Genomic DNA, 14,756 nt, shown 5'->3' with positions numbered 1-14,756 from the left:
TTATAATGCAAAGCACTTAAAAGGCAATTAACATCAGCTTTATATCAAAAAATGTCTGTAATGTCATAAAGTCACGTGCTAATGTCACTGACTGATTCAGGCTTCCACACCTCGCCGCTGAAAACAAATCCTGAACAAGATCTCTTCTCAGCATCTAGCCTTTGAAATGTTATTCGTCTGATGTCCTCATGCTATGCCTTGATCTGTTTGTCTTTTCCTTGGACGAGGACCAGTAGTGAAGGGCAGGGCAGGTTCATGCTTGATGGATGAATGCTAAGGCAAACCTGAAAAGTCCTTACAGCTAAATAGGTTCAGGTTTAAAGCTTAAGTGTGTTTTTTTGAATCTCCACAGAAATACGAGCTCAACCAATGATGTGAGTTTGGGGCGGGACTATCTGTCTGACTGTTGCAGATGGGGAAATGTTCAAGAAACCAGTTTGAAAAAGATCATTGTTTTACCAAGTTTTGGGATGCTACTAGCACAAAATTACACAATTAGACATAAAAAAATTCTTATATGCTGATTTCTTCTTAATGTCAATGGAGAGAACAGTTTGCTGCTTAATATTTCTTGATTCTTTGATATTTATTGGAAGTAGATATCTTTGGCAACATTTTAAGTTTACTGCCATTTTGATCAAACTGATGCATCCATGCTGAATAAAAGTATTAAATTCTTTAAAGTTAATGAGCAAATAAGAATACTCAGCAGCTATATATTTTCCTAGAGTCATAATTATGAAGTGATGTACAGTATGTATCGTTTTATCCAGAATAATGTTATTTTATACTTAAAACATGAATAATGTTACATTATATAATGGTTAATATTAACTGCATGATATAAACTCACAATTGCAAGAAATAAAGTCAGAATAGTGAGATAAAAACTCGCAACTCTGACTTTTTTCTCACAAATGCGAGTTTATATCCAGCACTTATGATTTTTTTGACACAATTCTGACTTTTTCCAGAATTGTGAGATATAATCTGGCAATTGTGAGTTATAAAGTCCCATTTTGAGGGGAAAAAAGACATGTTGTCAGAATTGCACATTTATATCTCACAATTCTGACCCTATAATAAGAAAAAAAAAGAAAATATAAAATATAATCTCTTGATATTCTGAGAAAAAAAAGTTTTTATCTTGCAATTCTGACTTTATAACTCCCATTTGTGAGTTTATATCTTAAAATTCTGACTTTATTTCTCAAAATTGCAAGTTTATATCATGCAATTCTGACTTAATTTAAAAAATATTCAGATTTCCTAATTTATATTTCATAATTCTGACTTTAGAACTTGCAATTGCAAGTTTATATCTCACAAGTCTGAGGAAAAATTCACAATTGTGAGATGTAAACTTGCAATTCTAAGAAAATGTCACAATTGTGAGTTCATATCTCAAAATTCTGACTTTATTTCTCAAAATTGCAACTTTATTTCTCAGAATTGAAAGTTTATATCATGCAATACTGACTTCACTTCTCAGAATTGTGAGTTTATATCCTATAATGCTGATTTAATAAGATATAATTGTGTTTATATCTCGCAATTCTGAGAAAAAGTCACAATTGCAAGTTCATATCTTGAAATTCTGACTTATTTCTCAAAATTGTGAGTTTATATCTCAGAATTCTGAGAAAACATTTCCCAATTGCGAGATATCAACTTGTAATTCTGAAAAAAGTCACAATTTGAAGTTTATAATTCGAAATTTTGACTTTATTTCTCAAAATTGCAACTTCATTTCTCAGAATTGCGAGTTTTATCTCATAATTCTTATTTAATCTCTCAGAATTGCAAGTTTGTATCTCACAATTCTGAGAAAAAAGTCCCAATTGTAAGTATATCTTGAAATTGTGACTTATTTCTCAAAATTGCAAATTTATATCTCAGAATTGTAAGAAAAACTGTGCCAATTGCGAGATATAAACTTGCAATTCTGAGAAAAAAGGTCACAATTTCAAGTTTATATTTCGAAATTCTGACTTTATTTCTCAAAATTGCAACTTTATTGCTTAAAAAAGTCCCAACTGAAAGATATAAAAGTCACAATTACAAGTTTTTATCTTAAAATTATGACGTTCACGTAATTCTGACTTCATCATTTCTCAAGTGAAAAGTTTCAGAAAAGTCAGAACTGCGAGGTGTTAACTCGCAATTGTGAGAAAAAAGTCAGAATTGTCAGATAAAAAGTTGCAATTCTAAGAAATTAAGTCAGTCACTTTCATATTTTTTATTCAGTGGCATAAACGGGATTCCATAGTTAGCTGCAGGCTAAATTAGTTAGATTTATTAATGCTAATGATCACAAAAAATAAATAAATATGCTGCTAATTTGGTTCATTAGACTAAACGTAATCGGTAGCTAAATAAATAAAAGAGTTCAACTGAAGTGCGTTTGCAGGCGTACAAATCTCGCCTATTTTACATCGGCTTTGAACATCTCATTTAGCATTCTGATTTGTTCCGTGTGACTAAACAAGGTCAAAGGAGCGTTCGTTACCAGCAAACAGCACCATTAAACTGGGAAGATCCCTCTGGTGTGTTGCATAATTGCACTAACTCATGCCAAAATGGAGAGATAAGCGTTAAAGAGGAGTGTTGATCCTCCCTACTACTGGTTGATCTCAACTTCACCTCTGTCTCGTCTGATTGGAACCAATGAGGGCTGCTGGGAAGGGAAAGCATATTTGACTATATTCAGTCAAATGATTTGCATGATATGCAAATGGCCTGTTGAAAGCATAGATACTTATTAGGGCCCGAGCCCAAAAGGGCGAAGGCCCTATTGTTCTTCTAAGGATTCTTATTTGTTTTTTTTTTTATTTTTATTTTTTTTCAACCGTTGGGGCACTTTTGGGGGCCTTAACATACTCAAAAACTCTTGAAAATTTGCACACACGTCGGAATCTGCCGTCGTCCGGACGCCACAGAGGCTGGGACCCGGGCGTGGTTCAGGGCCTCTACAGCGCCCCCTGGAACACAGTTTGAAAACTTGATGTACTGCGCACACATACTTGCGCGTATTGATATGAAACTCGGTACACATATAGAACTCATCGAGCTGAACAACTTTTGTACTCTATGTCATGGGCTCCACGCAACAGGAAGTGAGATATTTAGGGCTGTTTAAAAAGCGCATGCTCTGGAATTTAACGTACTCCTCCCAGGAATTCCATGGGATTGTCACCAAACTCTGTCAGCATGATCTCAAGACATTGGGGACGCTAAATTGCGAGGAGATTTTTGATATCTCGAACGGTTTGGCCGTGGCAAGGCGACAAAGTTATGGCGAGAAATGAGAAACAGGAAGTGTCTAATAACTGTTGCACACATTGCCTGATTCTGATGAAACTTCACCAGTTTGTTCCTTGTATGATGCCGATTCCATAAATGTGACTATTATGAGTCAAAGTTATAGCGCCACCAACTGGGAGCAGGAAACGTGTCATTTTCAAAATGCTTTGAAATCAGCCTCTTAATTTTAATCGATTTTCTTTAAACTTCATCAAAATCATGTCAAAACACGACCGATAAGAATATGTAAAGGGGTCGATGATAAATCGAATGCTGTTGCCATGGCAACATGTCAAACTTTAAAATTACATTCCTGTCTTTTCAAGGCAGATAACATGCTTAGAATTTCATGAAACTCAACACACACATCAATATTAATGATAGTTAGACACTGGCAAAAGGTCATAAATGGGCGTGGAGCAGGCACTCTATAGCGCCATCTTTTGACAAAAGTTGGGGGGTTAGTTTTTCCTACAGTCACCAAACTCTGTACATATATTGTTCTCATCAATCTGGACAACTTTCTAAATCAAACTCATTAGCTAAGACCAACAGAAAGCCGGCTATTTTGATTTGAAGGTGGATTTTTTGAAAAATCAGGTAGTAAACAAATTCACACTACTCCTAAGAACAACCAGCTGTTCACACCAAACTTTTTTAACATGAAGAGAAGATTCTGAAGATGTTAAATTGCGAGCGGATTTTGGATATCTCGAACGGTGTTGACGTGGTGATTTTTTAAAGATATAGTAAAAAACATAACCCTAATTTTTTATATCTTTAAAGTGCAGCATCCAAACTCTTTAAAACTTTTTTCACACAGAGATCTAATCATTCTGAGCAAGTGCTGGAAATATTAATTTTATACAAGCTTCAATGAATTAAAGAAAATTAAAAAAATAACTCAGAAACCTGCTGTCACTCTGGTGAATGTCTCTACAGTATGTGTGTGCGTTCAGTCAGGCACAGAGAAGCTCATTATTGCAGGGGGGAGGGGTGAGAGGCAGAGAGGGTGACAGAGTAGAGAGCCATCCTACAGACCATCTTTGAACAAAAAATGCACATATGTATTTTAATTACATAAATATGTCTGATCTTTGAGAGTCTGATATTTTGAGAAAATATAAAGGGTCACTTAGTCTTTCATTGTTCGTATTTTGCAGTTGTTGTTTTTTATTTATTTTTTACTTAACTGTACCATGAACTTGTCCTATTCAGTCACATAGCAAAAGATAAAAAAAATACAACTTTTTAGCATGATCAATTTATCTTCATTGATAGACAATATTTACATAGTGTTATTTATTGAATATAAAATAATAATAATAAAAAATTATGACAAACTTTGACAACAAAACAAACGTTACTGTTATCTCTTCAAAACATCTGAAAACCATAATTTTAAGATCAGTTATAAATATATATATATCACCCCGTTAAAATACTCAACTTGATTTTTAAAGATATTTTGAAAGAATGAAGAGTTTATAGAGCACTTTATTGTGTATTGCTGTACACCCACATGAACTGTGTTCATGTTCATGTTAATTCACAGTACATAAACTTTATATGAATACTTTTTTTAGCTTAATATTAATTAACATTAATAAATGCTATTTATGTATTGGTCATGTTAACTAATATAGTTAATTTTAACAAATGAAACTGGATGGCAACATTTTATATTTTGTGTGTATGTGTCTGTGTGTTGATTTTAAAGTGTAACCCTTTCAATTCTGTAAACTTAAAATCCAAACTAGCAGAGGATTACTGTGAATGCATGTGCCAACTGGGCACCGTCTTCCTTATTGATTCTTAGTTATGTAGCACTTAAGAGTGATGTCTTATAACAGGAGTCACCAGCAAAGCAATATCCACACAAAAATTGTACAGATAGGTAACAATGACATTTAAGCAGAAGTGGTGGATGTAAAGGAAGCAATAATAACATTTTGCTATCATCATGAATCATGTTCTTATCATCATTTGTAGCATACTGGTTCACAGTTGGCATTTATCTGAAGTCCTTGCATTGATTGCATTTAGTTAAATCAACATTATATTTGGTCAGTCTGATCTTGAAGCCTTAGAGATGTTAAATTGTGAAGATCTTGAGTTTTCATTAAAGGGCATGTCCGTGGTGGCCTGACAAAGTTAGATGTTTCTGCATAGACATAGAAGTGGTTATAACTTAGCCTGAAAATGTCTGATCTGCCACAAAATTCACAGGTTTGGTAAGAGTCCTGGCCTGAAGACACCTAAAGACCAATATTCAGATATTATCATAGCGCCACCTGTTGGCAGCAGGATATCTCATATATTTCACTAACTCAAACATACCAAGGTCAATCTGCACCAAACTTCATATGTTTGATAATAGTGCTGGCCTGAACACATCTACATGCCAATAATCAGTTATAGGCATAGCGCCACCAGCTGGCAGCGGCAAGTTTGGCACATTTAAGTGACTTTGACATATTTCTCCTACATTTACTGTATTAAAAGCATACTGCCCACCGTTTGCTGTTTTCCTGAAGCCACCGGTCGGCGGTGAGCCCGGGTGCGAGGGCCCGTTCATCGCTGCTCGCAGCTTTAATTTGTGTTGTGTTTCTGGATGAGTATGTGTGTCTGCGCCAGTGTGCTTTAGATGCCTGGTCATGTGATACCTGTTCTAATTATACCATCTAAAAGAAGGCCATCCACGGTCTGCTCAAATCGTTAAGCTGCGAGCTGACCTCATAACGCAGTGACATACATAAAAATACCAGATGAAACAGATTTAACTTGCATAAATCGATTTTTTTACGTTTTTTAAAAGAACCCTCTTATAAAAAGTGGTTTAAAATGAGCTCCCAATGGTAACTATAACATTAAACATGACCATTCTAATGAGACAAAAGCATTTTTTCACTTAAAGTTACAAACACCAATGCCTTGCACACAAGTAAGGGACATTTACGTAGAGTCAAATGTTTTCATGGATAAAGGTTAATTTAAAAAATATTCAGATTTGCTAAATTTATATCTCGCAATTCTGAGAAAAAAGTCACAATTGGGGGATTTAACTTGCAATTCTAAGAAAAAAAGTCACAATTGTGAGTATATCTCAAAATTCAGATTTTATTTCTTAAAATTACAACTTTATTTCTCTGAACTGCAAGTTTATATCATGCAATACTGACTTCATTTAAAAAAAATCAGATTTGCGAGTTTATTTCTCACAATTCTGAGAAAAAAAGTCACAATTGGGAGATGTAAACTTGCAGTTCTAAGAAAAAAAGTCACAATTGTGAGTATATCTCAAAATTCAGATTTTATTTCTTAAAATTGCAACTTTATTTCTCTGAATTGCAAGCTTATATCATGCAATACTGACTTCATTTCTTAGAATTGCGAGATATAAACTCGCAATTCTGAAAAAATTAAGTCACAATTTCAAGTTTATAATTAGAAATTCTGACTTTTATTCTCAAAATCGCAACTTCATTTCTCAGAATTTCTGAGAAAAAAAGTCACAATTGTGAGTTTATATCTCACAAGTCTAAGAAAAAAGTCATAATTGTGAGAGATTCTGACTTTATTTCTCAAAATTGAAAGTTTATATCAGGCAATTCTGACTTCATTTAAAAAAAATTCAGATTTGCGAGTTTATATCTCGCAATTCTGAGAAAAAAGTAAAATATTTTTTTAAATATAAACTTGCAATTCTAAGAAAAATAGTCACAATTGTGAGTATATCTCAAAATTCTTACTTTACTTCTTAAAATTGCAACTTTATTTCTCTGAATTGCAAGTTTATATCATGCAATACTGACTTCATTTCTTAGAATTGCGAGATATAAACTCGCAATTCTGAAAAATTAAGTCACAATTTCAAGTTTATAATTAGAAATTCTGACTTTAATTCTCAAAATCGCAACTTCATTTCTCAGAATTTCTGAGAAAAAAAGTCAAAATTGTGAGTTTATATCTCAAAATGACACTTTATTTTCTCAGAATTGCGAGTTTATAAAAGATAAAGATTCACCTACACTCTTAAAAATAAAGGTGTTTCACGATGCCATAGAAGAACCTTTTTTGTCTAAATCTTTTGTCTAAATCTTCTGTTTCACAAAAGGTTCTTTGTGGCAAACAAGGTTCTTCTGATTATAAAAAGGTAAGAAATGGTTCTTTAAAGAACCTTTGATTGAATGGTTCTTTGTGGAAGCAAAAATGGTTCTTCTATGGCATCGCTTGAAGCACCTTTTTTTTTTAAGAGTGTATTTGGTCGGTTTTGAACTTGCTGTTCCCGCCAAAACCTATGCAGTGGCCATCTTGGCTCTGTGAGCCATATGGCTGGTCTGTTTCTTATTAGAGATGAGGAAACTGGCCAGCCGGCTCAAACATCTCTCACCCACGTCAGCTTCGCTCACAAGCCACTTTTCCACTCTATGATCTTCCATTTCGCTCGGAGCAAAAAAAGTGTAAAACAACACCGAATTCATGGCTGTTTCTCTCTTTCTTTTTTTGTCTCTCTGAAAACCACTGTTATTTTCTGTCGGTTTTATTTAGTTCATTTGTTGTCACATTCTCTCTCTCTCTTTGTCAGTCTGGCATTATTTACACAGGCAGAGATAACAGATCTATCATTCTGTCAGATAGAGGGATGATAGATAAAGCTGAGCAGTGTGTGTGTGTGTGTGTGTGTGTGTGTGTGTGTGTCTGGACTTTGGCCCATGGCAGTCAGCGTCAGCAGCCTCACAGTGTGCTTTTCATCCAGCCAGCACGATTCAACATGGCCAAAAGTGCTGTTACACACACACACACACACACACACACACACACACACAAACACACTAGACAATGTTCTTCTGTCCACATCTGCACTGAAACAATTTCTTTAGATCTTTACCTCTCTTTCTCTCTCAAACACACACGAACACGAGGCCTGCGCTAGATTCACGACTCACACTGGCATTTATACACAGTAGATCTTCTCATACGACTCGAGTCGTCTGACGCAAAACACGTGTTCATAGTTCATCTGTTTTTCACTCTTCCTCCTTGGGAAAACAGAATTGTTGCTCTACGAGAGCTGTGCGGCATGACGGTATATATTATTAATTGTAACAAATTACCTTGCCCTTTAGTTGGCATTTATTCGATTCCAAACAAAAGGTCAACAAAATAATGTTTAAAATATTTAATTAAATTAAGCTTTTAGAAAAAAAAAACATTATGTACACTAATACTGTGATATAAAATATATATTATATATTTTATAGAATAAATTGAATAAGAATAATAGCTATATTTTAATATAAAATAATATTGTACAAGAAAATACTAAAAAATAAAAGTAAATACACTTCTATTCAAACATTTGTGATCAGCCAGAAAGCTTTAAATTGATCAAAAGTGACAGTTAATACATTTAAAATGTTACAAAAGAGTTTTATTTTTAAATAAACACTGTTTTCTATTTATTAGATTCCTGAAAAAAATGTGTCACGGTTTTAAACAAATATTATGCATAAGTTTCCAGCTGTTATAAAAATAAATATTTCTTGAGCAGAAAATCAGCATATTAGAATAATTTCTGAAGGATCATGTAATGGAGTAATGGTGAAAATTTTGCTTTGCATAACAGCAATAAATTACATTTTCATATATATTAAAATAGAAAACAGTTATTTTAAATTTTAATAATAATTCAGTACTATAATAATTTAATGTACTAATAATAATTTAATGTACTTTTAATTTAATAAATGTAAAAAACATTAAAAGAATCTTACTGACTCTAAACTTTTAAACAGTATATAATATAATATAATATAATATACCAGTCAAAAGTTTTTGAACACTAAGATGTTTCACAGATTTTTATAAAAAATTTTTTTACATAAGTCTCTTCTGCTCACCAAGCCTGCATTTATTTGATCCAAAGTACAGCAAAAATAGTAAAATTTAGATTTAAAATAACGGTTTTCTATTTAAATATATTTTAAAATGTAATTTATTTCTGTGATCAAATAGTAAAAATAATTTAAATAGTAAAAATATTTCAAAATTTACTGTTTTTGCTGTACTTTGGATCAACAAAATGCAGACTTCTTTAAAAAACAATAAAAATCTTTTTGACAAAAAACTTTTGACTGGTAATATAATCCAATATAATATAATCCTTTACTGTGCTATTTACATACTATTTGAAAACCATAAAAATAAATGGTATCACTTTTATGGTAATGTTCAAAAAACCTATAGTAGGTTTTTGTATATGCTGTATATTTTTCAAAAGTGTCTCAACTACTGCATGTGTCCAATATAAACAGATGTCTGTGTGTGTATGTATATGCGAGTGAGTGTGTGTCTGTGGAGGGGAACACCTGAAACATTGCCAAGGTTTCCCAGCAGACATGAGATTTAGCTTGAACCCCCCCTGCCAGTGTGTGTCTGTGTGTGTGTATTTGCTTTTCTCCTGCCGTGTAAAAATAGATGGAAAATTACAAAGTGGCATTCCCTACTGCTCTGGAAGGAAGTGGTCATACACACACACTCTCTCACACACACTCACACACACACACACACACACACACACACACACACACACACACACACACACACACACACACTTACATTCACACACACTCACACACTTACAGTACGTGGAGCTGTTTGCAAAGTCCTGGCGACACAAATTAGCACCTAATAAACTCATAACTGACGTTTTTAATATTTCAGCAAATGTAAACATTTTAATAATTCAGCACATGTGGTCTTTTTAATATTTAAAGATATTTAGTTATATGAATAATTTAGTAGCTCCACACTAAGCCAAACACTGGACGACATGAAGCAAAGTAATGGATTAGGAGAACTTCATAGAAGCTCATTCTGGACAGATGTGACATAGGCCATAATTCATTTATCAAAGCATAAGGCGTAAACTGGAAAAACCCTTTAGTCATGCTTGCTAAGACAGATCACTATTATTATTGCTCATGCGCTGCATTTTTAAAACTATCTTCATTTGTGCTACTGACATGAATGATATGTCAGATTATGTGGATTAACGGGGAAAGGCGTGCTTTGGCGGATGTTTTTTTAATTTTTTTTTGAGTAGTGAGTAGTGGAGATGCAAGGGAACTGGATCTTAAAAATTATATAAAAATTTGGATTTTGATTTGTCAGCCAACATATCAGTTATCAGCTTTCATATTTAAAGAATCATTGGTTATCGGTTAATTAATTCATTTATTTGTTATATCGGTTATAATCAGAATTTTCGGTTATCTGTTAATGTAATTATTTGTTTTTTTTTCTGAAGAAAATGTGACTCGTGGTCATGTAAGGGAACTGGCTCCTAAAAAAAGTTTATTTATTACAGGAATTATCGGTTATCGGTTAATTTATTTGTTATATCGGTTATAATCAGAATTATCGGTTATCTGTCAATGTAATTATTTATTTGTTTTGTTTTTTCTAAAGAAAATGTGATTTGTGGTGATGTAAGGGAACTGGTCTCTAAAAAATCTGAATGTATTAACGGAATTATCGGTTAACGGTAATTTATTTGTTATATTGGTTATAATCAGAATTATTTGTTATCGGTTAATTCATTTTATTTATTTGTTATATTGGTTATAATCAGAATTATTGGTTATCTGCTAATGTAATTTTTTTTTCTGAAGGAAATGTGAGTAATGGTGATGCATGGGAATTGGCTTAATTTATTTATTGGTTATTGGTTAATTTATTTGTTATATTGGTTATAATCAGAATTATCGGTTATCGGTTAATTATTTAAACCTTTTTTGAAGAAAATGTGAATAGTGGTGATGCAAGAAAATTGGCTCCTAAAAATTATATAAAAATTTGCATTCAGATTTATCGACCAACATACCGGTTATCGGCTTTCATGTATAAAGAATTATCGGTTATTGGTATTGACAGTTATCGGTTGATTAATTAAAAATGTTTTTTTTTTTATGTGAGTAGTGGTGATACAAAGGAATTGGCTGTAAATAATTATATAAAAATTTGCATTTAGATTTATCAGCCAACATATCGGTTATCGGTTTGCATATATAAAGAATTGTCTTTTATAATTTTTATTATAATATATATATTATAATATATAATATTATAAAATATATATATTATTTTTTTTAACAATAATGTTTTTCTTCTATAAACACCAATAATTGGATGCAATATATGCATCCAAATGGCAGAAAGTTGTGCAAAACCCTAGTTTCTTCTGCTAGGCATTACAGACCTCTCTGTCTTTGTTGACTCAGACTTTCTTAGAGGGCCAGTCTCGGGGTCTGCACTGATGGATGTGATTTTTGGTGTTATTAGAGGGAAAAGCAGAGAGCTCATAGAGGAGGATCAGATCTCTGTGGAGTTACTGGCTGGTATCAGCCTGTTCATCATAAAGGATTTGGATCTGGAGAGCAAATACTCCATTCAGACCTCAGGACGGGAAACGGGAATGACAGAAACGTGCATTAGCTTTTGCGAGCGGCCTCTCTCTGTGTATATTTCTCATATTTCTAGGATTTTTACTAGTACCAGTGGCTTTGTGCTGAATAGCCAAAGGGTTTAAAAATACAATACAGCCATATAATTATTAACATTAACTGAAAACCATTATCGTGGACGCCAAAATCGTCAAAACGTTCAGTTTTGAGAGTCCTCTTACTCATCCAGGCTCGGGTTCTAGTGGTTTCAGAGTAGTGAGTGTGTCTTTGACTTGACCGAATGAGGAACTGAACCAAAACTGCAGAAATGAGCAGAGACCTCAGACTGTCTTGTCCAAACATAAGAGATTCAGTGTGTTATTACAAGGCAGCAAAGTACAGAATAATCAGTTTATGTTTAGTCTTCTTCTGAGAGAGACCTGGATTTGAACATTTGTCGCAAAGTTTTGCAACTTCAAGAGTTTGCAGGAACTTCTCTATGCAAAACATTTAAAGATCAAGGCTTGTTCTTTTTGTAACAGTGATCATCACAGTTTCAATAACAATCATGACAACAATGCTGGTGTGTTGCCATGGTGATGGGTCCTCCTGGAAGTATTATGGTCTAGACTACTACGCCTGTAAAAGAAGTTCCCATATAAAGGTCCCTGCGCTTTACAGTGCAGTTGATTTACCTTTTTATATAGTGTGTGGAATGCTCATGTTGGCATCCAAAGTAAGTAGGAAGAAGAAATTAATGGCTTAAGGCTCAGCTGTGTCATTCTGAGGTAAAACACTGAGCCATTCATATATCCAGATAATATGGAAACTAATCTTGCTTATTTTCATGCTTGTAAAAGTGCTATTTGACTAGTAAAATGAGTAAACTAGTAGAAGCTGGTAAAAAAAATAATAAATGAATGAATAAGGCTGAATATTTGCATTGGGCAATAAGAGTATTAGTCTGGCTTGGAACATCTTTATATATATATATATATATTAGGGGTGGGCATAGATTAATTTTATTAATCTAGATTAATCTAGATTAAAATGGCTAATTTGAATTCGGCTGAAGGCATTTTCAGAATATGTGTGCTACCCAAATAATGACTAAAAGTAAGTCTTCGAGAACGGGCCAGGTGGCGCATTAGACCAGGCGCTCATCTCCTGTTTCCAAAATGCATCACAATCTGCTTGACAATTGCATTTACAACATAATTACCTATACAAACTTGTGTAACCAAGTACTTCTGCGCAAAAGGCTGCACGACGTGCGCGTCTGTGTATGGGCATGGATAGCCTATCTGCGTGCATAGTCTTCCATTAAAGTGCGTTGCTTTTAGAAGCGTCAATTCAGTTGTTGCATATAGTTTAATGTCTTTATTGCGGGATTATCAAAGTAAATTATAACTCAACTTGAGATTTTACTGGGGCACAGCAGATTTTCACTGGGGCACGTGCCCCAGTAAAAAGGGTCTAGCAACGCACCTGCCCTGAAGCGGCTTCATAACTGCATCCATGTTTGCACGTCTCATTTGATGTGGTAATTTCACAGAAGTTGAAGACTCGTTCTCGCCCCCTACAGTGCAATTCCACTAGGTATACGTCATCCGCGCTCAAATATCAAGGTGAAAGTCATCATATCTTGCGTAGTTTAGACCCAGCTCCCAACCCAACTTTGAGAATAGATTAACGGCGATATTTTTTTTATCACCCGATAAGAGTCTCACGTTAACGCAGCACGTTAAAGCCGATAACGGGCCACCACTAATATATATATGATATATGATAAATGATCTATATGATAAAAAAAATATATATATAAAAATAATAAAATGTTAAAAATAAAATAACAAAAGGCCAGAAATAAAATTAAAATATAGGTTAAAAATAATCAAAAATAAAATTTTATATATATATATATATAAATGATACACAATAATAATATATTTAATAATTAAAATGTTAAAAATAAAATAATAATAAAAGGCCAGAATTACAAATATAAATATAAAATAATAAAAAATTATAAATGTAAAAAAAAAAAAAATACAAATTACATAAATAATCAATAAAAAAGTTAAAAATAAAATAATAAAATGCCAGAAATAAAATATAAAATATAATTTTAAATATAATCAAAAGTAAAATAAAACTAATATATAGAATAAATAAACATATATAATATATAAATAAAATAATAAAAATAAAACAAAAATGATAAATAAAAAATAATAACGTTTAAAATATAATAACAAAAGGCCAGAAATAAAAATAAAATAAATAGAAAATGATACAATGTAAAAAAAAAATCATGTGTGCTCAATGCTCAAAAATAAAATACAATTACGCAAATAATCAATAAAAATACAAAAAATAAATAAAATGTTACAATAAAATAAAATACAATACATTATTATAAATAATAGATATTAAAATAGGAACAATGAAAATAAAATAAAATAAAATAAAAAACAACAAAATAATAAAAATAATATAATAAAAATTAAAATAATAAACATGTGACCAAAATGTCAAAAGTGAGATGAGATGAGAGATGTGATTTCTAGTCTAGCTTGCAAAATTTCCCCTTATCTTTTCCTGTCTTTTAATTGAAAGGTGAGAAAATATTAAAATTAAAATGTAGCAAATAAACAAAATGAAAATAAATTAAATCATATGACCAAAAGTGGACATACTCCATTAAGAAAGATCAGACAGATTCAGTAATGTTCGAGCCTGAGGTGTTTCTTACCTTCAGTGAGTCAAAGCACGCGATGACTCTCCCGTTCTCCACCTGGCAGCTCTTGGCGGGATGCGCGAACTTGCACTCGGCGTCGGTGCGAGCGCACGTTCCCCGCTGAAACTCACGACACACCTCCAGCGTCAGCCATTTCGTGTCCCGCATGTGAGCCATGTTCATCGCCATCTCAACACGCTTTAGCGGCAAGCAAACTTCAATTCCTTAAAATCCCAAAGTGCTTTGGGTGTGCTTATGTTTGTCCT

The 14,756-nt window shown here is 32.9% G+C and overlaps 1 protein-coding gene across 11 annotated transcripts in view; it reads right to left on the bottom strand.

Annotated features, from left to right (window-relative positions):
- Positions 1–14,749, bottom strand: part of LOC141344249 (muscleblind-like protein 1) — a 51,396-nt gene extending 36,647 nt beyond the window's left edge. For all 11 annotated transcript variants that reach the window (XM_073849067.1, XM_073849068.1, XM_073849071.1 and 8 more), the window contains exon 1: positions 14,506–14,749. In XM_073849067.1, coding sequence (XP_073705168.1) covers positions 14,506–14,679 — 174 coding nt within the window. In that variant the 5' untranslated portion in view covers positions 14,680–14,749. The remainder of the gene's footprint in view (positions 1–14,505) is intronic.
- Between the last annotated feature and the right edge of the window lie 7 nt (positions 14,750–14,756).

The sequence above is a fragment of the Garra rufa genome, chromosome 10 (genome assembly GCF_049309525.1).
Source record: "Garra rufa chromosome 10, GarRuf1.0, whole genome shotgun sequence".
Lineage (NCBI taxonomy): Eukaryota > Metazoa > Chordata > Actinopteri > Cypriniformes > Cyprinidae > Garra > Garra rufa.
Note: the sequence above shows the minus strand (reverse complement) of the source record. Positions and strands in the feature narration are given on the sequence as shown.